Below are 23,759 nucleotides of genomic sequence, written 5' to 3'. Positions count from 1 at the left end.
CACACATTAAATACACAAACACTAACGAAAACTGATGAGCAAAAAAAGAAGGTTTAAAGTAAATTTACAATTTTGTGTTGGGCCACGGTCACAGCCATCCTGGGCCTCATGCAGCCCATGCGCCTCAAGTTGGGCATCCCTGCTTAAGCCCGTGCTGGGGTGGGAATGTCAGAAAAAAGCTTTCCTGAAGAGAGCACACCTGACCTGAGTTTTGGGGAACAAAGGAGGAACAGTTCTCCAGGCAGAAGGCACAGCAAGCGCAAAGTCAGGAGGGTGTGAAATGATGTGATGGGTTCAAGCAAAATACAAATCTTCAGGTATTAATAAGGTGCAGCGTGCAGGAGGGAGCGAATAATGAGGCATCAGTCTGGCCAGCTGGGGAAATTCCCCCGGGCGGGAGGGAGGTGAAACAAGAGCAGATTTGCAGCAGCTGTTGTCAGTCTGTCAGAACCATCCAGAGGAGGGGAGGGCTGGATTCCTGAGCCGGCAGGAGCGCCCTAGAACATCCACCCTGACCCCTTACCCCGAGCCCTGTCCCAGCTGCACGTGTTTTACAAAACGGGTCTCCGATTGTTATCTATAATCTTGTTGATGTGTGTGTGGCTTGAGATTAGAATTCAGCCTGTCTGTAGTCTCTGCTGGCTAATGCCTGAGCCTGCATTTCCTGTTTCAGATGACAGGGACTATGTTTTAATTTCTCAATGCTTGACACAGCTTTATCTGCAGGAAGGTGTGTCCACGGTGACTTTTGATGAGGCTTTATAGGTCTTCACTCCGCATGTATCGGCACAGGCTCAGAGACCTAGGAGCTCCCGTGGCCTAGAAGGACATTCTGCAAATTAGCTTGTCAATCTTCTCCCCCTCTACCTCCTTCCTCTGCAGCACACAAGGTGGGAAGCTAAGGGCAGGGGATGGATTCAATTCTGTTTTGGTCATTGAGAGCCCTTTATGTGTCAGGCACCGGGAGGAAGCTGAATTGTAGGCAAGGAGACAGGGAGGGAGCAGGCTGGGGGCTCGTGCCTCAAGATGTATCCACGTAAGAGAAACTTCACCTCTGGGGTTTCTGAATAAAACCCAGGAATAGGTGTTGGGATTACAATTCAGTTTGCAGGTGATTTAACCTATCTGTTGGGTTTTGGGGTCAAGGTGGGGAATGAGGCCCTCAATTCACTGTGCATGAGGATTCTATCCTTCTCTACTCTCCACACTGGAGACTCGGCCTTTAGATCCAACTGCCTAATCAGAGTCCAGAAGAGGGAGAGAGAGCATGTGTGACTTGGGGGTTAGGTTATCCAGCCTCCCTCAGGCCAGGGCACAGGTCACAGGGAAGACTACGAAAGCACCATCTCACCTGCTTCCCTCCCACCGTCTCCCCGTGGGAGAGAGAGCTAGCTTGGGTGTTTGCAGCGTTTCCTTCCCTTCCGGTGCCGGCTCAGGGCTCAGGCTGGAGCCAGGGCCCGGCCACAGCTCCGGTTTGCCCAAATTTGCAGATGTCACCACGCCTGCCTTACATCTACTTCCATCCCACAGACCTTAACGGTGGGGGTTGGGTGGGGCTAGAGATGTGAAAGTCCTACAGGGTTTAGGAGTCAGAATATTTTGGTCCTAGACCTGTCTCTGCTACCCATTGCTGCATAATAACCTTGGTCATGTCCCTTGAGCCTCTGTGGCCACTTATCCTTCAGCGGATGGTTTCACACGTCACCTGTTCACGGAGGGCCTCCCCCATTTAAGCCAGTCTTCCGTCCTCCATATCATTGCCCCCTAATCACACACACGTATATGCATATGTATATATAACAGGTACATATGTGTATATAAATGTAAATGCATATCACACATAATTATGTTTGTCAGCTTATTTGGTTTGTTTCTCTATCAGATTCTTGGCTGTTGATTCCAAGAATGCAGGGACTGTGTGTCTTTGACCCTCTCGAATCCGCAGAGCCTAGCACGGTGCCTGGCACGTAGGAGGACGTAGAAAAGTAACTCAGTGAACGAATAAATAACTAAATGAGCGCTGACCCACATGATCTCTCAAGTTCCGTCCAGCCGAAAAAGTTCGAGTCTAAGGTTTCCAGTCAAGAGGCTTATTCCAGGAACTCCCCCAGAGTTCCTCTAGCGGGAAGGTGCAAGTCGTGCGGAGAGCAGGCTGGAAGCCTAGGCCCCCTCGCAGGACTCGGGCGAAAGCCGACTGCGATCAGCGCTTGTCCAGGGCCCGCTCGGGTCCCGCCTCCCAGCCGGCCGGCGGGGGCGGGGCCAGGCCACCTTCCCCCGCCCCCCCCCCCCCCCCCGCGGCTTTCAAGGTGTTTGCTGGACAGAGCGAGGGTGGCTTAAAGGCGCGTTCAAACTCGAATCAATGGAGGGGCGGGGCCAGAAAGCTCTCCACACCCCCCAGCCTGCGGGCGCAGGGGGCGGGGCCCCAACCCCCTAGGTTTCCCGTGTGGGGGCTTGAGCCCTGCCGTTGCCTAGCAACGCCCCGCCCCGCCCCGCCCCCCGGCCCGCCGCGGCGGGCGCCTGCCCCCAGCATGGCCTGGCAAGCCTGGCCTGCGCCGTGTCTGTGGCTCGCCAGCTGCGGACTGCTGCTGCTGGCGCTCGCTCTGCTCCTGAGCCCCCGCAGCTGTCGAGCGCGGCGGACCCTCCGCGGCCTGTTCATGGCGCGCAGCAAGCGGCTGCTCTTCCGTATCGGGTTAGTGCAGGGCTCCGGGCGGGATGCGGAGCTCGGGCAAGCGGCCTCGCTGGGAAAGGGGGCAGACTAGCGGCGGGTGCGGGGGGGAGGGCTTAGGGTTAGTACGGGGCAAGGGCTGGGGGGTCCGGGTTCAGAGAGGAGCGATCGGAGAGGCGGGCTAGGGAAAGCATTAATATGGGGGGGAAGAGAAGTTAGGGGTTTGGAAGACTGGTATGGGCTGGGAAAGGAGGAGCGGAGGGGCAGGCCAGGGTGGCCAGAAATGGGGCGTGAGGGGACATCTGGAGGAAAGAGACAGGTGAGGAGCCGGAGACAAGGGAGCTGGAAAAGGACGGTGGGTGCTGTATCCCGCGTCGGGAAGGCCCCGGTGGGCGGCAGGTGCAGGGTAGGTGGAATGCTGCGAACCATCCAAGTGTCATTTGAAACCGCCAGCTCCTTCCACGTGTCTCTGTCCCTCTCCCAATCACCCAACTCCCCACCGCACAATATAAGTAAGCCCTTCTGTCCCAAGCGAGAGTCACAGTTTTGTAGGTCTGTCTGTCCCATCCCCCTATCCACGTGGGAAGCCCCAGGCTGTGAAATCGGACCCTACTTACTCTGCTTAAGGTTTACTGACCTCCAGTAACTTTTTACTGTACGACCCCTCCCCCAAGTCCCCCCTCTCTCCCAGCCCCCTACTTCCACCTCCCACTCCGTTTTCACTCTTCCCTCCCCCCTACTTCTGCCCCTTCCCGGGCCAGTCAAGGGTGGCTAACCAGCTCTATTAACCACTGAGACACGGAGAGGCAGGGAAGGAACCCCAAGAAGAAAGCTTCCTAGGGTCCCCATCTCCTTCCCGCTACTCGCAGGGCCAGGGGGCAGGACCTCAGGCCCCAGTTTAAGGACAGTGATGTTGGGGATGGGACATGTGGGAGCATTGCCACACGCCAGTTTCAGGGGAGGACGGGCGCTTGGGAAATTCCTGAGCTTGGAGAAGACATTGCACAATTCTCACCTCCTCCCGAGACCACCCCAGACATCCCAGAAACTTCAGCCCGAGGATTCTCCTCACACTCGGTCTAAGAAATAGGTGGAAGGGCCTGGTTGGGGGAAACTGGAAAAATATGGCGGGGTCGGGTTGGCGGCGGGGGTGGGCGGTGGGGGGAGGGGCGGTGCGGGGAGGGGCGGTGCGCGGAGTCTTGTGTGCGCCTTCTGGGGCATTCACGTTTCTGGTATCCCAGACGTTGGCCGCATTCTCGGTAATGCACCGACCAAGTCCCCACTGCCCTGCTAATAGCATTCAATTCATGAGATTTATAAATATTTAAATGTTTTTGTATGTGGAGTTAAAAAAACAACAACACATTTCTCCCCACAAGATTTTTTGGAAATTGTACAATTCCATTTGGGGAGGGATTTTTTAAACTACTTCTGACTTTCAGAATCGGTGATGCTGAAGTCACTGTTCAGACGGCCTGAGGAAGTAGAAAATAGAAGTTTCCACAAGGAACTGGAATCAGAAATACTCAGATGAGAACTTCCCAAGGTCGCCTTACTCAGAGTCCCGGGTATTCCTAGAATTTTGGATCTGGGAGTTTCCCAGTCCACATACTCAGGACTCTGGAGAGGTTCTTTGATAGTCAGTGTTCCTGGGGGTTTCCCGTGCTTGCATTTCAAGGTAGCCTTGGAGTCCACTCCCCGAATTTGCAGAGCAGAAGGGCGAATTTGCAGAGCAGAAGGGCGTGCCCGGAGTCCGAATTCCAGATCCTGCCCCTCGGGGTCTGGGAAACAATTGGGCCAGTCCCCTGGGGGAGAGGCAGCTGGCTGCTGGGAGGGGCAGGGGGTGTGGGCAGGAAACAGGCTGAGGGAAAAGAGCAGGTGTTGCTCTGTGGGGGCGCTTCCAGGAAGGATGGAGAGGGAGGGGTGGGAAGGGACAGGACGTGATGGGAAGGGGCAGAGCCCACGGGCCCACTGCGCCCTGAACTAGTGACTGAAAGGACCACAAATGGAGGAGTCTGCTGGGGGCTCGCTGGAGGCTGGAACGCAGCAATGGAAATGCTAAGTTATGCCTGGAAGAGGAAAGACCGTTCACGTTGTCATAACTGACATTAATCGCTGGCGTTTGACAGTCTTATCAAGGGCTTTCCTCAGACACAACCACCGCTGTGTTGGGATGGGGATAACTGGGCACAGTGGAGGGTGCAGCTGGGCTGCCCTGGGGGAGGCACACGTGTCCGGGATTCTGCAGGGTCTGGGAGACGGCATGTGGAGCAATTAGGCGCATAGCATGTGGGGTTGGGCAAATCTGCTTTTGAATCCTAGCTTTGTTGCTTAGTAACCAGGTGACCTTGGACAAAGCCTCAGCCCGGTGACCTTAGCCTCACTGTGCCTCAGTTGTTTGTCTCAGTAAAAGGAGCACAGCGATAGCACCTACCTCCTGGAGCTCCTGTGAGGATCAAATGAAACTGTGTGTGTACATACACAGGGCCTGACTGGTGGCACTCGCTCAGGAAGTGTTAGCAATTGCTCTTACTGTAGCAGGGGGATGGGTGGGGTGGGAGGGCACCTGGTGCTAGGCAGGCTCCTCCTAGCTTCCTTCATAGTTCTGCTCCTGTCTTCCAAGCCTGTCCTGCCAGATCTACCAATCAGGAAACCCCTCGTCCCTTCTGCCCTGAGTGGGGATTGTGGGATCACAGATGTGAGCAGTCTGGGAGTTGCTCTCAAGGAGTAGGGGGAGGAGCCTGTGAACAGAGACCCAAACTGTGGCAGGAACCAGGGCCTGACAAGTTCCCCAGGAGTGGCAGGGTATGCTTAAAGAGGCTGGGGTTATGAGTGTGGGCTCTCGCCCTGGCCGATGTGGCTCAGTTGGTTGGAGCATCGTCCCCTAGCCAAAGGGTTGCCAGTTGGGCTGCTGGTTTGATTCCCGGTCAGGGCGCATACCTGGGTGGCGGGTCCGATCCTTGGCCTGGGTGTGTACAGAAGGCAAGCGATTGATATAAGTGTCCTCGGGTGTGGATAAAAAAGTGTGTGCGCTTTCCCGTGTGTGTCCCCCGCTTCATGGCCCAGCTTCCTCCTTGCCCCTTGGCCTTCTCAGTGCTGTGGTGGGGGGTGCGTGGTTTGCAGAGCATCGTCCTGAGCAGAGCCTCTGCCTGCAGAGCAGGGCTGGGTGGGGAACAAGTCTCGGCCTGCGCAGGGCTGGAATGTCTGCAGAGCTGAGGGAGCGGATGGGGGCCCGCTGTCCAGCCTTCGGAGCTGGGCAGTCCTAGCCGACAGAGCCCTTGCTCCCTCCTGACCAAGCCCCCTTTTCACCCCTGGGTGAAGCTCTTTCTTTCTTTCTTTCTTTCTTTCTTTCTTTCTTTCTTTCTTTCTTTCTTTCTTTCTTTCTTTCTACCTTTCTATTGTATATATTTATTTTTAGAGAGCAGGCGGAAGGGAGGGAGAAAGAGAAACATCAACTGGCTGCCTCCCGTACACGCCCCAACCAGGACCAAACCCACAACTCAGGCATGAGCCTTGACTAGGGATCGAACTGGCGACCTTCTGGCTTTGCGGGACGCCCAGCTGACTGAGCCACACCAGTCAGGGCGAACATCTTTCTCGACCTTCCTCATCCAAGTAAAACCAGGTGTCCCGAGACAAACTTTGCTTTGCTCCCCTTCTGTGAGAGGAAGCCCCTTCTCTGAGGCTTGGGAAGGCCCACTGGCCTGGTTTCAAAGGGCGACAAGAATCCCGAGCTGAGGGCCTTGGGTGGGCCAAGCGCGACCCACCGGCTCACGGCTGACTTAAGGCCTGGTAGAGGCAACGGGCTGGGCGTTCGCAGCGCAGCCTGCAGAAGGGGAGCAGCGGCCTTTTCCTTCCTGTGGCCCTTTGGGGCCTTGGTGAGCTGCAGCCCCGGCATCCATGGCAGCCCCTTGGCTCCCCCCTGCCCAGCTTCCCCTCTGCTGCTGTGTCAGTCTGTAAACCCCAGCTCTGAGCTCGTGGCCCGTTCCCCAAGCCACACTGCCCACCAGATGGGGTCCGCACCCTCACTCAGGTCTTCGGGGCTCTCTGACGCCCCCTCCAAATCCGCCCAATTCCAATTCCACCCTCCGCAGGCCATGACCCCTCACCTTACTTCCATCCGAGGGCCTGTCAGACCTCCCTTCCTCCCTACGCCTCTACCTGTCAAATTTTGTTGCATCCTCAAAGCTCACCTTCAAAATATATCCAAACTCTGAGCACTGATCCCTACCTCCACTGCTCCCGCCCTGGGCCGACCCCTGGTTCGTCCTCGCCTGGCCTCCTAAATGGACCGCTTCCTTACGCCTTTGTACCTCCCACCAGAATGAAACAGTTTGCATTTAATTTAGAAACGAGTTGCTTTTCTGCTAGTTTCTAGGGCCATTCTGACGCTCGTAGATGGCGTCGGAATGGCCCCAAGGCCCCGTGTGGCCTTCCCGTCTACCATCTCACCTTTCCTGCTCCGCTCCGTGCTCATCCCGCCGGGGTCACCCAGGGCTCTTCGCTGCTCCCCCACCATCCCCAGGTCGTCTCAGCTTGGAGCCCTGTCGTGGCTCCCCCGAGATGGCCAGGTGGCCACATGGCTTGCTGCCCCACCCCTCCTTCAGGCCTCTGCTCAACTTTCATCCGATTAGAGAGGCTCCCCTAAGCGCTCCACACAAAAGTAGCAGCACCCCCACTCCTGCACCCTCTAATACCTCCATCTGACTTTGCTGTTTTCTCTGACATCCTTGACTAATTGCCTTGTTTGCTGGTTTATTGATTTCCTCCCCCAGCCAGAACATGAGCCACGTGAGGGAAGACGCTGTTCACTACAGTGTCCCAGCTTCAGAAAGAACGGTTCTTGGCTAAGAGTGGGCCCTCACTAGATGTCTCTTTGCTGAGTAAGTGAAAAGCTCGGCCCAGGGGACAGGACTAGATGGAGAGGGCCCGAGTCCTGACCCGGGTGGCTCTGTTGGGCGTTGTCCCCGAAAGCAAAGGGTCCCCTGTTCAGTTCCCAGTCAGAACGCACGCCTGGGTTTCAGGTTCAGTCACCAGACAGGGCGACCGGTGGTTGTTTCTCTCTCACATTAATGTTTCTCTTTCTCTTTCTCCCTCCTTTCTCCTCACTCTAAAAGTAAATAAATAGAGTCTTAAAGAAGAAAGAAAGAGGAAAGAGGGCCTGAGGTTGGTGGGGAGGGAGCCAAAACAAACAGACCAAAATAAAAACCAAACAAAACCAAGGGGCCTTGGCGGGCAGGAGGCCTGGAATTGTGGGCAAGGAGACAGAATTAGCCCAGGCCTCCCAGCCAGGACCGAGACAGCACTCACAGGTGGCTAGCAACGTCTGTGCCCCCGGTCCTCCCCGAGAGCCTCAGCAACAGCCCCTCCTCCCCCGGGACAGGCGGGTGAGGTCTGGAGAGGGCGTGGGAATCTGTGGAAGACCGTTCCCGGGGTGGGCATGGAGACGGCGGACACAGGCCCCGTGATCTCCTGGGCAGGCCTGTGTTCTGGCCGCTTGCCAGCACTGCCCATGTCCTGGGTGTGGGGAAGTCGCCTCCTCCCCGCCAGGCCCGCTGGCAGCCTTGGGAAACTCTCACCCTAGTCTAGGGCCCTCCAGCTGTCTCGTCACCTTCTCCAGTTGCCCCGGGTTTGAGAGCGTGCACAGCATTGGGCTGCTCCATTTGTCCCTCCCAGACCCTTGCTCCAGCAGAACTGTGTGTCCTGGTGGCCTTGCAAGCCCCTCGGCCCTCAGATAGCCATTTCTGGGTTCGGTTTCATAAAGAACGCCCTGTGGCCGGCCAGATGCAACGCCCTCATTGTGCATTCTTGGTTCTTCCTGCGTTAGGTCTTCGAAGGCCTGATCCCTGGCCCCCATAGGTCTAGCCCAGGGAGCAGGACTGGAGCAAGATGGCCTGGGATTGGAACAAAGGGGGGTAGGGGGGCAGTGGGAAGGGGTGGGAAGCTGAAAGAAACAAACCAAAACCAAAACCAAATAAAACCCAGGGCCTGGGGTGGGTTGGCCCTGAGAGGAGAAAGCCAAATATGCTTCCTGGCCAGAGGCCTCACCACCTTGGCTTGCCCGTTGGGTCCTGGTGTACTCTGGGGCCTCACCAGGATTTGGGGGGAGGTCAGGTAGGGAGTACCAGAGGGAGGGAGGGAGGGGTCAAAATAGGTGACCCTGGCAGTAGGGGCTTTCCAGGTCATTCTGTTGGATACAGAACCCCCCTTTATGCTGCTCCCCTTCTGCGCTGGGCCGTCCTGAGGCTGGAGCCGGGGGTCTAGCTGGGGCAAATACTTGAACACCCTCAGGCCTGCCTTGGGGCTGCCCAGGATGGGGAGACTGCCCTTTAGGGAGGGAGGAGGGGAAGAAGAAGAGCTTCATTGTGTGTGCACCACCCTGAGCCACAGGGAGGAGGTTAGGGGGCAGGGCTGAGTCTCCCTGTCCTCGGCTGTCCCCCCAGCCTCCCATGGGGCTGGAGGCTCAGACTCAGATACCCGAGGGGCCGCAGAGCCGCAGTCCATCCAGATCAGTGGGCCTGTGACCCCGCTCTGGGGTGGCTGGTGCTGCATCCGCTGCCCTAATCCCGGGTGGTGGGGGGGGGCCTAGGACAGCTGCAGGGCTCGCCCCAGACGGTTGCCCCCACCCCCAGCCCGCTCCGCAGAGTGGTTTTTCTGTCTCCCACCTGGGTCCCAGGGGACCAATTAGGAGACTTGATTTTCTTTCTGGTGAGCTGACCATGGGTAGTTCCGGGCCCCAGATATGCTGAAACAGAATCTAGGAAGGGGGCCAACGGAGGAGAAGATCAAAATCTTTCTGTTTAACCGGCCCCTGGGTCATTCTAGATCCCGGCTTTCCGACCGTGCCTGGGGACCCCATGGCAGGGAGTTTGAACCCCACACCATCTGGCCCTGGGATGTCAGTGTCATTTTGCAAGTCACGGTGAACGTGCTGGGCTCTGCTCCTTGCCTCCAGCTCCAGCAGTAGAAAGGAAGCTGTGGGGCCGTTCGGTGGGCAGTGACGTCCCAGTCAGGTGGCAGGCCGGGAGACGGAAGGACGGGTCCTTCCCACTGTCTCCTTCACCTTTCACATTCTCCCATGTCCATCGGGCTCACGGCGGTCCCCAAGCAGCCACCAGCCCAGCCCTCAGTCTGGGACCAGGAACCCCCGAGCGCAGATTTGAAAGGGCTTCTTTGATTCTGGGTGTCTTCCCCTGAGGTTCAAGGGGTTCCTGCCCCCCTGCACTCGTGGCAAAGTGCTGCATGTGTGAGGACTTGGTCCTGGGATGTGCTTCACGGTGTCACAGGGGTCTGTGCCTTGAAGAGCCCAAGCTGGGGGCCCAGGTGCCCCAGACGGCCAGCTTGTGCGCTGTGTGTCCGGCCATGTGCCTGGTCAGTGTAACTGCCCCGCTGTACCCTTCCTCTCGGCAAAAGGAGCTGGGCACCCCAGATAGTCCGGGCCTACTCATCTCCTCCTAGCCCCTCACTGGGGGCTTGGGGAGGGTTTCAGCAGTTAGGAGTGTGGACTCCAGAGTCAGGCTGTGGCGGCGAGTCTCTGCCCCACGGCCCACGGCCCTGTGCCCCTAAGCAAGCAGACTTCTCCCCACCTCTGTGGGCTCCACTGTCCTCACCTGGGAGGTGGAGGGAACAACAGGACCTGCTTGGGTGGTTCGGAGGGTGACAGGAGATGACAGGAGGCCCAGAGCTCAGGGCTGCGGCAGGAGGGGTCAAGGAAAGCCATGGGAAAGGTCCCTGTTACTAGGGACGAGTCAGTGAGCGCGCGAGCAGCGCCCTAACCTGGGCTGGCAGGGCCAGGACTGTGGGCCTGTCTGCAGATCCCCCTTCTGGTACCCCTCTAGCTCCTCCACTCAGGGACCAGGGTCCAGACCCCAGGGCACGGGAAGTTGGCGTTGTATGCCCCAGTGACAGAGCCGCACCCATGCCCTTGGGTCTAGGTGACCTGCTTCGCAGAGCACCCTGCTTGACCAGTTGTGTGAGTGTGGCAGGGAGAGGGGTAGGACTTGGAAGCAGGAGGATGAGGAGGGGAGGGGAGAGCAGCAGCGGCAGAGGTGGCTCTACCTTGGGCCCCAGACACCCCTCTGGGCTTCACAGGGGTCACGGCCCAGCATGGGGCCAGCTGCACAGGGTGCCGAGGAGACCGTGGATTTTAGTGCCTGGTTACTTGGATAGCGAGTGCATGCCCAGCCTTCCCTGACTTTCGGGTCACTAAGCATTTTGTGAGTGCCAGTTCTGGGCTGTGCTCATGCTGGGGGTGCCCGGGGGACAGGAACAGGAACCACAAGGAGCAGGCTGGGTCTCCCGTTATGTCTGCCTGCCTGCCACCGCGTGGTCCCGATTAGGGTGCTGGTAGAAGCTGATAAGGCCCTGGGGTCCCACTCCTCCTCGTGGAGGGGCAGGGGGAGGGTGGGTGCTGCAGGGTGGGTGCTGCGGGTGGAGCTGGGGGGGAAGGCTTCCCACTGGGGTAGTCAGGAGCTGCAGGGTGGGGGCCGGTCCCTGAAGAAAGCCCAGGAGTCCAGTAAGGAGAGAAGGGCGTGGGAGGGGTGTTCCAGGCCAGAGGCCTGCAGGAGGATGGGAGGTTTGAAATGTTAATGAGTTATTTCAGGAATTCAAAGGAAGATAGATTAGAGTCAGTCCACTGCTCAGCTCAAGAAGAGATTGCAGGCCCCGTGACAGCCCTGTGCCCACCGCCTCCCTGCCCCCCCGGGGGTTGGGGGGGCCCTGCGTGCGGCCCCTTCCCTCGGCTGCTTGATTCTTCGCTGAGTGCGTCAGTATCCCTGACCGATGTAGGTGATGGTTCTACATGCTCTGGCATTTTTATTTATTTATTTATTTTAAAGATGTATTTAATGTATTTATTTTTAGACAGAGGGGAAAGGAGGGAGAAAGAGAAACCAATGTGTGGCTGCCTCTTGCTCGCCCCCCCTAATAGGAACCTGGCCCACACCCCAGGCACATGCCCTGACTGGGAATCGAACTAGCGACTCTTTGGTTCGCAGGCCGGGGCGCTCAAATCACTGAGCCACGCCAGCCAGGGCTGCTTTGGCATTTTTAATCAACATTGTCAGGTGGTTTTCTCTGCAGTGTGCCTGTCAGCGCAATGTTACATTGACCTTAGTGCGTGCCGAGACCTGGTGCTCTCGATCCTCCGTTGTGCTGGCTGTGCGTCTCTCAGGGTCTGGTGGTGTCACCACTCACTTATTCACGTGCTTCCCGTGGACAGGTGCGGGTTTCTGCTTGTTCACTCTTGAGCACAGGGTCTTCCCTGGGCCACACAGCGGGGAGGAGGCAGCGAGCCCTTCCTGTGCCGATCCAAAGGGCTTGCCTGACGGGGGTGGGGCACTGTCCCGTCAGCAGTGGGGGGCCCCTGAAGGCGTTTGAGCAGGAGCGAGACTCAGTCAATGACGGTGTTTTGGTTTTTTTTTGCCAGTGCCTAGCAGTTTGGACTGCAGACAGAGCTGTGTAAAGGAAGCTTTCATAAGGGTCAAATTAAGAGCTTCTAGGGGCTGTTCCTGGGTGAGCCCGTGGGGTGGGGGGTAGAAGGTGAACGTGAGAGAGACTGTGTCTTGGTCACACATGCCAGGGAGAGGGTTAAGTCGGGGCTGAAGCTGTGCAACTGGGTCGGTGACAGGGCCTTTCCCAGAAAGACCGGCAGCAGGAGGAAGAGCTGACGAGCGTGGTTTTGGACTCTGGCGATGGTGACACAGCCAGTGTGTAGGCAGACGAAGGAGGCGCCAGAGGATCGGGGGAAGTCATTCTCAGGTCAGGAAGGCTCTAGGCCCGGTGGCTTGGGGTTCTAGGTCCTGGGGTCTCCCCCCACCCCCTGCCCCTGCTCTGCACTGTGACCCAGACTTCAGTCCTGCAAGGGCAACCTGTCCCTCCCGCCACAGCCCATGGGGCACACACCTCAGGCCTGGCATCCATCTCCGCCTTTCCGCACCTCCAGCACCCCTCTAGTCCAGGCCCTCCTCGCCTTCTCTCCCAAATAGTGACTCAGTTTCCCTTGCCACCCTCCACTCTCCTCCCTTTCCCTGCGCCCTGTACTCAGCAGCCCGGGGAGCTCTTAGAAAGGGAAGTCAGAGCACATGCTTCCCTGCTTTACAAGCCGCCAGCAGTTTTCCACCGCTCCTCCACCACCCGGCCCCTGCTCACCTCGCTGACCTCTGCCCTGGTGCGCTCTGCCCCTCCGGCCCTGTCTGGGCCTCCTGGAAACTCCCAGAACTCGCCCCGCTCCCGCCTGCCCCAAGACCTTGGCGCTACACCGCCCAGGCTGTGCGTATTGCTGGCGCCCTGTTATCTCTCCATTCCCAGCTCAAAGGTTGCCCTCAGAGGATAGGCCTTCCCTGACCACCCCGTCCACAGCGCGACCTCTCCCTTCCCTCCCCTCTCCTCCAGCTATACTTAACCGCTTCTTTGTTGATTGGTTTTCCGGTCTGGTCTGTGGGCCCCTCCACTCACCCAGCTGCCGAGTTCTCTCTGCCGTTTGCACCCAGCCCAGCATGCGCAGTAAATATTTGCTGAATAAAGCAAATGGAAGAGAGGGGCCTTGTTGTTGACCGCAGCTTCTTAATGCACAGCCCCTGCCCTCGTGGACCTTGACCTTCCTTGGGGAACAAAGCACTCATAACGAGCATCCAAAAATGGAAGACGGGCAGCATTCAGCAGCCCCCCACCCCCCCACACGTGGGCAGCCAGCGCCAGCAGCTGTGAGGGGCGCCTGGCAGAACGGGGGAAGGAAACAACGGTTGCTCAACACTTTCCACCCACAGCCAGGCCCTAAGTGTTACCATGTGTTACCTTGTTTTATGTCGTTTAATCTTCACAGTCCTGCAGGGTCAGTCCTGCTAGCGCCATTTTTGGGATGAGGAACCTGACCTGTGAGACTGAAGAAGACTCGTCCGAGCTCTCAGGGCTGGGGGTGGGGGACAAGCCGTGCCTAGAACCCAGCTCTCTCCGTTGCCAGGGGCCCTGGACCTTCCAGGAGCCTGACTGAGCAGGAAGAAGTGAAGCCAGGAGTGGGACTGCAGCCCTGGCTGTGAGGTGGTGTTGGGCCCAGAGCAAACTTATTTATTTACCCTTTTTTAACTCCATATTTTGAAATAATTTCAGACTTGCAAAATTATCACACAGAATTCCCGTATGCCCCTCCCCCAACTTCCCTGAACTTGACCTCTTTCACAACCTCAGCACCGCTATCAAAACTAAGAGACTAACATCGATACAGACTATTCAGTACTCCCCAGACCTTACTCAGATTTCACCAGCGGTCCCACTGATGTTCTTTCTCTGGTCCAGAATCCAGTCCACGATAATTAGCTTGTTCCAACCAATGCCCACAGGTGGGGCATCTCTCTCGGGCCAACTCTTTGTCCTCACTGACACACCCACGAGAATCGGAGGGTCCCCCCAGCTTGTTCCCCCCTCCCTCCCTCGGGGCGTCTGCACTCTCCCGTCCAGTTCTTTGTGAATTTCCCCGAGATTCTCACACCACCTGCTTGCTTGCTTCTTGGAAGGTCGCCCACAAAGAGGCCTTCCTTGACTTCGGTACCTAACACAGCAGCTCCCATCCTCATCCTCCGCCCTTTCGCCCCATTTTGTTTCGCCGTCTTCACTTGACAGTGTGTTCATTGTCCGGCCCGCCCCACTAGAACAGAAGCCGCAGGAGGCGCCGGCTCCCCTGCCCACGGCGTGCCCAGAGCAGGCGAATGGCAAGGCCTCAGCAAACACTGCCGAGTGAATGAAAGTACAAGAGGCTGACACTGATTTTAACACAGAAGGACAGACTGGTAGTTACAAAATAGCCGCGGGGACATAAAGTACAGCCTAGGGAATGTAGCCAATAATACTCTAGTGACTATGTACCGTGCCAGTTGAGTTCTGGAAATATTGGGGGGAATACTTTGTAAGTTACATAAATGTCTAATCACTATGCTGTTCACCTCAAACTAATATAATGTTGAATGTAAACTGTAATTGAAAAAAATAAAAATTATTAAAAATTAAAAAATAAAAGAGAAAGAGGGACTATGAAAAATGGATGGAAAGACACAAAGGCCATGGCTGGTATGGCTCAGTGGATTGAGTGCTGGCCTGCAAACCAAAGGATCACTGGTTCGATTCCCAGCCAGGACACATGCTTGGGTTGCAGGCCAGGTGCCCAGGAGGGAACGTGGGAAAAGCAACCACACATTGATGTTTCTCTCCCTCTCTTTCTCCCTCCCTTCCCCTCTCTCTAGAAGTAAATAAGTAAATAATATCTTTATTAAAAAAAGATACAAAGGGTGATAATCCCCCCACAGTGCATCAGAACCCCATCAACACCAGTGCACGGGCACAGACCAGGGGCTGTAGTGATCCCTACGTCATTTCTCCTAGGCTGTCATGCAGACCAACCTGGTTTGCATGGAAATCAGCCATGTCTTCAGGAAGGGCCTGAAGAGCAGCCGTTCCCACCCCCCTCCCCCCCCTTCCCCCCCCCCCCCCCCACCCACCGCAACACTGGCACTGTAAATCCCTGTGGACATCTGCGGCCTGTCATCTGCCTTCCACCTGACTTGTCAGTGCCGGGTTTAATCCGCCACAGTCCCTCTCCCTTTCTGACTGATTTGCTGCGTAACCCTAGGTATTGACTGCCCCACCCCCAGCCCAGCCTCAGTTTCCCTTCTGACGCCAGGGCCTGAGACGGCTCCCTTCCCAAGCAGCAGGGCTGCCTACGTACTTTGTAGGCTCCGTGTAAAAGGAGATTCTGAGCCTCTTGTTCAAAAAGCAGGGAAAGAGTGCCACATGAGGAACTAAGACACAAAGCTTTTCCTTTCTTCTACCATCTCTCTCTCGACTTGCCACGGTGTTTTTAAGTTGCTATCTAGTGTCATTCTAAGTAAAGAAAAACCAATCATCTAAATTATCGGCCTGAATTTTTTCGTGTATTTTTGCATTGCACGGGACCAGTTTTAAAAGCAAGTGGGAGGACATTTACCTTACACGTGGAATCACTGAAACCACACAATTCACATTTCCTAGCTTGTGCAGGGCATGCACTTCGTTCTGGCCGGGATGCCGGAAGGCTGCGCCAGACTAACCCAGCCGTTTCCATTTCACCTCTTGCCACCCTCACGCTCCACCTTCAGCTCCCTGAGAGCGAGGAAGGCCTGCTGGGAGAAGGTCACTTCCCCTCGTCCCCTTTCCCTCTGAAGCACCGTTCGCAGCACAGGTGGTTGAGTCATACGGGGCCGGGACACGAGTAAGGAAGGATGGGCCAGAGCTCCTTGGTCATTTCTGTCTCTTAGAACACCACCGTGCTCTTTATGCCCTTGAAGCAAATTCTGGCATGAGCTGAGTGTGTGGCCCCTTGGGCTAGTCGGGGCCTCCCTCACCCCGCTGCAGCTGTCCCCCCCACCGTGGTTCACTCTGAGTCTCGTTGGATTCCCACCCCCAGTAGGTCCGCCAGAATTCTGTGCTCAGGGGGCATGGCAAACGTGGTGTGTGTACAGGGCTCCAGGCAACGGGACATGCACGTGTTAGGTGTGCCACCACCTCGGCTCGTGCGCAGGTTCCGCTGTCCCGCCAGACTCCCGCAAGGTCCCAGGTAAAATCGTGAGGGGTTTCAAGGTGACAGCAGCAGAGCATTAAGCCAAGCAGGGGTCACACGCCGGTGACACTGGCCCCCGAATGATGCACTCCAGATGGGGAGGACTCTGTCACTCACAAGTCCCCGAGTTCTTTCTGCGGCCTTTTCACTGTGCAGCCCGGGATGGCCTGGAGCGGCGGCCAGAGAAGGGAGAAAGTGTGGTCAACCCATCCTACCGCACCTCTCCCTGCTTCCTCCACCAAACAGCCAAAGGGAACTTTCTAGCTTCCCCAAATAAGCCTGCTGTCTGCTATTATAGTTTTCTCTACTCCAGTGGTTCTCGGAGTTGTGGTCCCTGGGCCAGCAGCATCAGCCTCACCTGGAGCTGTTAGGAAAATGCCAATTCCAGGCTGCTCCCCAGACCTGCTTCTTCAGGTGGGGCTGGGAGTCGGTGCCTCGGTCCCTGGTGTTGTGATGCATCCACCGCTCTTGTTGAAATATGTTTCTCACCTGTTTCTAACTCCTAACTTCCTAAATCCTCCACCCCCTTCCCTGAAGAAACCCCTCCTACTCCAGGAGTCTCTCTGAATTCTCCCTGCTCCCTGATGGGCTGCAAACTGAGGGTGTGTCTGTCTCATTTCCCTCTTGCCCTGAGGACTGAGCAGGGCGAGCAGTGGGCACATAGTAGGTGACGGCGGAGTCGCACTGACTCAGGGTGGCCGGCAGAGTGGAGGCGTGATGCCTGGGCATCTCAGAGGGTGGGGGATGCGGGGGCTGAGCACAGACCTCCCGCCCGCAGGTACAGCCTGTACACCCGCACCTGGCTTGGGTACCTCTTCTACCGACAGCAGCTGCGCAGAGCTCGGAATCGCTACCCCAAAGGCCACTCCAGGACCCAGCCCCGCCTCTTCAACGGTGAGCTCTGGCTGTCCTGGGCCGGCATCGACCCCCAGTTGTGCCCACTCACCCACCCACCCACCCTGCCTGCCTGCCCCCACCACATACCCCCGACCACTCCCTGCCCTTCACCCCACCCATAGCCCTTCTCTGTCCCCCCAGGAGTGAAGGTGCTTCCCATCCCCGTCCTCTCGGACAACTACAGCTACCTCATCATTGACACCCAGGCCCGGCTGGCTGTGGCTGTGGACCCTTCAGACCCTCAGGCCGTGCAGGTGAGGGGCAGGGGACCTGGGGTGCCCTCAGGGACTGGCAGCTTCCCCTCACTAGAGAGGAGCTGATGCTGGTCCCCCTGCCAATGGGAGGTGCCCCCCTGCTCATGCACTCACACACAGAGACCCCCACGACCACAGCCTGGGGGAGGGTCGGTGTCCAGAGTGGCTGGACCAGCGGGGGAGGGCAGCAGTGAGGGAGCCGGAGCCAGAGGGAGAGCGATGCCGACTGGAGACTGTGGGTCTGGTCTCTATCTCCCACTCTCTGCGGCCCCTTTCGGGCCCTCTCTCTTCTCTCCTCACCGCTGTCGGCGTCTGGGCCACTCCACCTTTCCCTCCCATTTCTTGTTCCCATGTGTGCATACGCCCGTGTGCCTGCCCCTCCACGGGTCTCTTTCCCCTCCCCTCTCCCCAACCTCCCCACCCTCTCCCATGAGCCCGTGCTGGGTCTCAGCTGCCTGCCCCCAACCCCGTCCTCCCACCCTTTCCCATTCTCCAGCCTCACCCCTCCCTCCCCCTTGCCCCTCCCCCTCCCTCCCCTGCACCCAGCACTCACTCTCCCATCTCTCTCCGCCTCCGGTCTCCCTCTGCATCCTGTTCCTCAGTCTCAGTAACTCGCCTCTCCTCCAGGCTTCCATTGAGAAGGAGGGTGTCACCTTGGTCGCCATTCTTTGCACTCACAAGCACTGGTAAGGGGCTGGCACGGGGGGGGGGGAGGCTGGGTGCAGACGATCTCCCCTCTGGCTGACTCTTGCCCCAGCTGAGCTCGCCAGGTCTGAGCCCCATAAGGTCAGGCTGGGCTGGGGGTCAGGAGGTCAGGGTGGGGGCCGTCCCCCTCCCTCATGAAGCGATGGGGCACTAGCAGAGAGGTAGGGGAAGGGGTGGGTCCCCCACCGCTCCACTTATTAGGCTTCTGCAGCCCCAGAGCGGGGCGGGGCCGGCACCTGTCTCAAGTCCCATGGGCATTTGTTAGATGGCTTCTGTCCCTGGACACGGGCAAACCTGTGATTGGTTCTCTCAAGAAGATTATAGTCCAATAGGGGAGAGAGCCCTGCATGGAAATGTACAGCAGCGACAAACGATGACAACTGTGGCAGTTGGCTCAGGGCACAGGGGGTGGTGGTCACCAGGTGGGACATCATCAGATCCACTTGGAAGAATCCAAGGCTGACGACCCTGGAGCTGAGAAAGTTCACGGAGATCACAGAGTTGGCACTGGCCAGGGGAAGGGGGGCTGGTGAGCCGGGGGCACGGCGTCCTGGGCAGGGAAACAGCTTGAACAAAGGCCCAGTGGCGGGGACGGCTTAGCTGGGTCCAGAAGCCGGGGACGTGCGGGGCTCCTAGGCCTGCAGATGCCGCGGGGAAGCGGGAGGCGAGCAGGCCCAGCGCAGTGGCCCCTCTCAAAGCCCCTCCCCGCCCCTGCTGTCCTGCAGGGACCACAGCGGGGGGAACCGCGACCTCAGCCGGCGGCACCACGACTGCAGGGTGTACGGGAGCCCTCAGGACGGCATCCCCTACCTCACCCAGTGAGTCCCCGACCCCAGGGCTGGAGTGGCACTTGCATGGGCTCACCGTGACCCCGACCTCCAGTGGAGTATTTCAGGGCTACCAGCAGCTGGATCTTTCCTGACGTCCCTCCCGGCCCTCAGAGAGCAGATCACAGCCCCTGTGATCCAGCCCTCATCCCCGAAACAGGAAGAGGGGAGGGTTCAAGTCCAAAGTCCGGGCACTGGGGGCTCCTTTTCTCTCTGCCGTGGAAGCCTCGACTCCTGCAAATCTCCTAGGGCGGGGCAGGGCCAGCATGGCATAAGCTCTAGTGCCTCCTCTCCCCTGTTGCCTTGCTCCCCAGTCCCCTCTGTCATCAAGACGTGGTTAGCGTGGGGCGACTTCAGATCCGGGCTCTGGCCACCCCTGGCCACACACAAGGTCATCTGGTCTACCTGCTGGATGGGGAGCCCTACGAGGGTCCTTCCTGCCTCTTCTCAGGGGACCTGCTCTTCCTCTCTGGTTGTGGTGAGTACCCCCAAAGGGAAGAGGGAGGATGAGGGGTGGGTTAGGGGAGCAGCGCAGGGCCCGAGGGCAGCCACGGTGCCGTGAGAGGCATTAAAGTCCTGGTTTCAGCACAGATGTTGCCCCAGCAGTTTCTCTGATTTGGGGTGACCGTTACCTGTGTTGCCTCAATTTTTCTTTAATATCCTCACGACTTCCCACAGGGGCTGGATAGAGTGAGACAGGACCTGTAACCGAGTACAGGGCTCGCAGGGCTTTTGTTTCCATTGCGTGGAGCCAGGTTCGCTGATACAGGGACCAGGGGACCAGGTTACAAAAACTTGAGAAGCCCTGAGCGAGAGGAGGATGCTGTGGCTCGGGGATCACGAGTCCCAGGCTGTGCGGGGTCCCCCAGGGCAGCAAACGCAAAGACGGAGGTGCTCTGTGCAAAGGAGCAAGCCAGCGTGGCCACGCTTGGGGCTGTTAGAGCCTGGCCTGAAAGCACAGCCCCCCCACCCACCCATGTGCCAGCATGTGCGGTGGAGGCCTTCAGAAGAGTGGGGTTGGGGGTGAACATTTGGGCCCAGCTCCCAGGGCCATCGTTGAGGGTTGGTGGCCCGAGGCATACACACTGGTCCCCACTGCCCTTCGTGTGCCATATAACATACTGTGTTATCCTTGTATTTTATAACGTGCCCCTGGCCCCACCAGGACGGACCTTCGAGGGCACTGCCGAGACCATGCTGAGCTCGCTGGACACTGTGCTGGGGCTGGGGGACGACACTCTGCTGTGGCCTGGTGAGGCGCCCCCCACTCCTCCCAGCCCTTCACCCTCCTAGAGTGCCCCTGGACCCAGTTCCTGTCCCAGAAGTGACACGGCTCCTCCCCTGGTGGTTCCCAGGAGCCCACTGTAGTGGGGGTGGGCAGAGCCCCCTTCTTTTTGAAGTACTGGCTCGGTGACACCCCTGCTGAGCCAGAGCCCAGGACAGAAAATAGCCTTTGCTTGTCGGGGAGAACCCAGTCTGTGTGTGTCCATTGTACACATCCATGTCCACACGTTGTATGTCCCAGCATCCATACGGAAGTCTGTATGTATGTCACGTGCATGTGTCCCTACAGCCATCGCATGCCCAGTTTCTAAAACACGTTCACTGACACCTTAGTTAATCCTCAGAACAGTCAGCTCATCCATTCATTCCTACTTTCCTGAGCACCCAGCACGCAGCAGGCCCTGTTCCGGGCACCAGAGACACACCCTTGTCCTCATGGCGTTATTTTCTCCACTGGCCAAGGAAACTGTGGCTCAGAGAGGTGACTGAGGTCACCGAGACGGGCAGAGGCAAAGTCGGCCTCCTGGCTGCGGGCCTGGTGGTTTCCCCTGAATCGCGCCTGCCTCTTCCCACGTGGCGGGCTTGTGCTGCCCCTCGGGGAAGACTGTCTCTGCTCACCCACCAACCTCTCTCCGCCCTGCCTCCCGGCCCCGGTGGGCGTCCCTAGGTCACGAGTACGCGGAGGAGAACCTGGGCTTTGCAGGTGTGGTGGAGCCTGAGAACCTGGCCCGGGAGAGGAAGATGCAGTGGGTGCAGAGGCAGCGGATGGAGCGCAAGAGCACGGTGAGGGGCTGGGGGTCCGGGAGGGGCCACGAGGGCACTCCCCAGAGGGAACCCTTCCTCTGTGCCCCTCCCAGAGCTCTGACACGTTTGCCTCATGGGCGGTCTTTGAGTGAGACCTCTTGGACCCCAGGACTGGGTTGGGGTGGGGGCACTGCCCTCGTCGGGTTCATTTGCCAGATTCTCCCACCCGAGCCAGGTGCCTCTGGTCCCACAGTGCCCGTCCACGCTGGGAGAGGAGCGCTCCTACAACCCTTTCCTGAGGACCCACTGCCTGGTGCTGCAGGAGACCCTGGGCCTGGGCCCGGGCCCCAGCGAGGACGAGGGCTGCTCCCGGGCCCAGCTCCTGGAGAAGCTCCGCCGGCTGAAGGACCTGCACAAGAGCAAGTGACGCCCCCGGCCCACCCGCGCGGTGGGGAGGCCAGCCATGGCCCGCACACCCACCCCCTCATCGCTACCATCGCCGCCTCCATCAGAGCCCAGGGTGGGCGCCATTCTCCAGTACTGGTCGTGGGGGAGGGACAAAGCGGGGGACTTGGGGGCTAGAGAAAGGGGACTGCTTGCAGGCTGGGAGGCTCCCTGGGGTGCGGCTGAGCTATCAGGGGTGACAGGAAATGAGGGGCCCTGGGACATGTCCAGACCTAGCTGGGAGGGTCCGCTCCTCCCTCCCCTGTTCCTGATGTGGTAGCGAGCGGCTCCTAGCCCCTCCCTCTGAAGGCCTCACTCTCGCTGGAGCCACGAAACCCAGGGCACGGGAGCCGCCGACAGGCTGGGTCCCCCTTCCCCTGCCCCCCATTCAGGGTGGGAAAGGAAACTCAGTCCCCCAAAGTGGCCCGAGGTGAGACGTCTTGGAGAAGTGGTCACTCAGAGGGGCGCCTGGGCTCTGGTTCCTGAAACACTGCCCCTCATCCCCCAACACCCCCGACCCTGCCGTGCCCTGCCCCTGCGAAGGCACTTTTCAAATGAAGCCGCTTCCGAGAAAGATGGAAGGGCTGGAAGTCGGGCTTCCTGGCCAGTGCCTGCCTCAGTGACTTCCCTACCGCCTGGAAGAGGGAGGGCCCTGGTTGCCAAGGAAACCTCAACCTCGGGCTGAGGAGACACCAGAGGCTGCTGGGATTGCAGCCCAACAGTCCTGAGGGTGGCACTGGCTCCCTGCACAGCTGGCCTGGTCCTGCCTGCTGGCCTCTGCCCCTGCCCTGGGCCGACAGGGCCGCTCGCTTCCAGGGGAGAGAGAGCCATTGCCTACCACGGCCACTGCCGTTTTCTCATCACAGCCCTTATTCCTAGAACTTCTGCCTTCCTCTAACTTCCGCTTTACCCTCAGCCCCTTTCCCCTTTTAGCTATTAACAACAGTCATCTGGCCCCTTGCAGTATGCCGAGAACATGCTGCGTCATTTCTCACTCGATCCTTGGCCCCATCCTGGCTGGGGGTGCGTCCACACGGCAGTCAGGCATCAGAAGTCTGGGAGTGAGCGGCAGCTTCCAGGACCCCGGGGCTGGGCCGTCCCATCTGCTCGGCCCTCCCTCAGCTCAGCTTCTCCTCTGGTCTCGGGTCCAGCTCCCTTTGGGGCCACGGTGAGGAACCCTAGGGTCCTCCAGCAGACGTCCTTAGGGCCAGCCAGGAACCTCCTCCCTTCAAAGAGAAGCCTTTCCCCAGGCTCTGCTCACCTCCGGCGAGCCTCCAAGATGCCCCCTGCCCTCGGTTTCTCCTCATCATCCGGCCTCTGCCCCCTCTCCAGCCACAGCCTCCGATACAACTCTAGCAATACTTCCAGAATAGTTAGAGTCCCTGCACCCAAAGACATGCAATTTCCTGCCTCTGTGCCTTCGCTCATGCTGTTTCTTCAGATTGGAATGCCTTTTCCCTGCTCCTCCTGCCTTGTCTGCCTGGCAAACACCTGTTCGTCATTCCAATCCCCCTCAAAGCCCCCCTCCTCCAGGAAGACAACCCCTATGCCTCTCCCCCTCCAGGCTACCTCTGCTCTTTGTAAATGCTTCTCCCCTGGCACTCACCACTGTATTTCACTTGTTTACATGTGTGTCTCCCCTCCAGACTGTGAACCCTTCAGGGCATGGACTGTATCTTATGCATCTCTATTTCCGCGCCTAGCACGGTGCCTGGCACGCAGTGGGCGCTCAATAAATGTTAAATGAATGAATGATTTAACAGAGGCTTTGTCACTGGGTGGGCTTGTCTTTTTGTTGCTGGCTCCGTTTTTCTGTCTGGGTTACAGGTCCGAGAGCTTGGAGTCACTGTGCTTCAAGAGCTTTGGCCAGAAACAATGCTATGAATACATCCTCCTGGACTCATGTGCCTTTGCTCAGGGCTTACACTCACTTACCTCAGTGTTTCCCAGAGCCTGAGAGGCACAGGTGTACCCTGGCCACAAGGGAGATGGTTCCACGTGGTGGCAGCCGCGCAGTGAAAGGCACCCCGAGCGCCAGGCCCTGGCCTCTCTGTAATGTCTAATGAGGAGCCAGATGCCGCTGTCTGGAGATGAATTTTAACAACATTGTTTTGTGTGCATTGTGTTGGTCTCTGGGGTCCTGGAGTCAATATTTTGGACAAGTGACACCACTTTTCTTTTTTTTTTTAAGATTTTATTTATTCATGTTTGGAGAGGGAAGGGAGGGAGAAAGAGAGAGAGAGAGAGAGAGACATCAATGTGCAGTTGCTGGGGGCCGTGGCCTGCAACCCAGGCATGCGCCCTGACTGGGAATCGAACCTGTGATGCTTTGGTTTGCAGCCTGCGCTCAATCC

At 58.2% G+C, this 23,759-nt stretch overlaps 1 protein-coding gene across 2 annotated transcripts in view; it reads left to right on the top strand.

Moving 5' to 3' along the window:
* The window catches only part of PNKD (PNKD metallo-beta-lactamase domain containing), a 62,295-nt gene extending 39,125 nt beyond the window's left edge, over positions 1-23,170 (top strand). The window contains exons 1-9 of one of the 2 annotated variants that reach the window (XM_028510829.2): positions 2,441-2,689; positions 17,029-17,144; positions 17,289-17,401; positions 18,029-18,087; positions 18,832-18,924; positions 19,248-19,411; positions 20,099-20,185; positions 20,885-21,000; positions 21,215-23,170. In XM_028510829.2, the coding sequence (XP_028366630.1) occupies positions 2,529-2,689; positions 17,029-17,144; positions 17,289-17,401; positions 18,029-18,087; positions 18,832-18,924; positions 19,248-19,411; positions 20,099-20,185; positions 20,885-21,000; positions 21,215-21,388 (1,083 nt within the window). In that variant the 5' untranslated portion in view covers positions 2,441-2,528 and the 3' untranslated portion in view covers positions 21,389-23,170. Of the gene's footprint in view, positions 1-2,440; positions 2,690-17,028; positions 17,145-17,288; positions 17,402-18,028; positions 18,088-18,831; positions 18,925-19,247; positions 19,412-20,098; positions 20,186-20,884; positions 21,001-21,214 lie in introns of those variants that run through there. The other variant, XM_028510827.2, reaches the window with a different exon arrangement.
* The last annotated feature ends 589 nt before the right edge of the window (positions 23,171-23,759 follow it).

Source organism: Phyllostomus discolor, chromosome 4, assembly GCF_004126475.2.
Source record: "Phyllostomus discolor isolate MPI-MPIP mPhyDis1 chromosome 4, mPhyDis1.pri.v3, whole genome shotgun sequence".
NCBI classification, from domain to species: Eukaryota; Metazoa; Chordata; class Mammalia; order Chiroptera; family Phyllostomidae; genus Phyllostomus; species Phyllostomus discolor.
The sequence above is the reverse complement of the archived record's forward strand: the minus strand, read 5'-3'. Positions and strand labels throughout refer to the sequence as shown.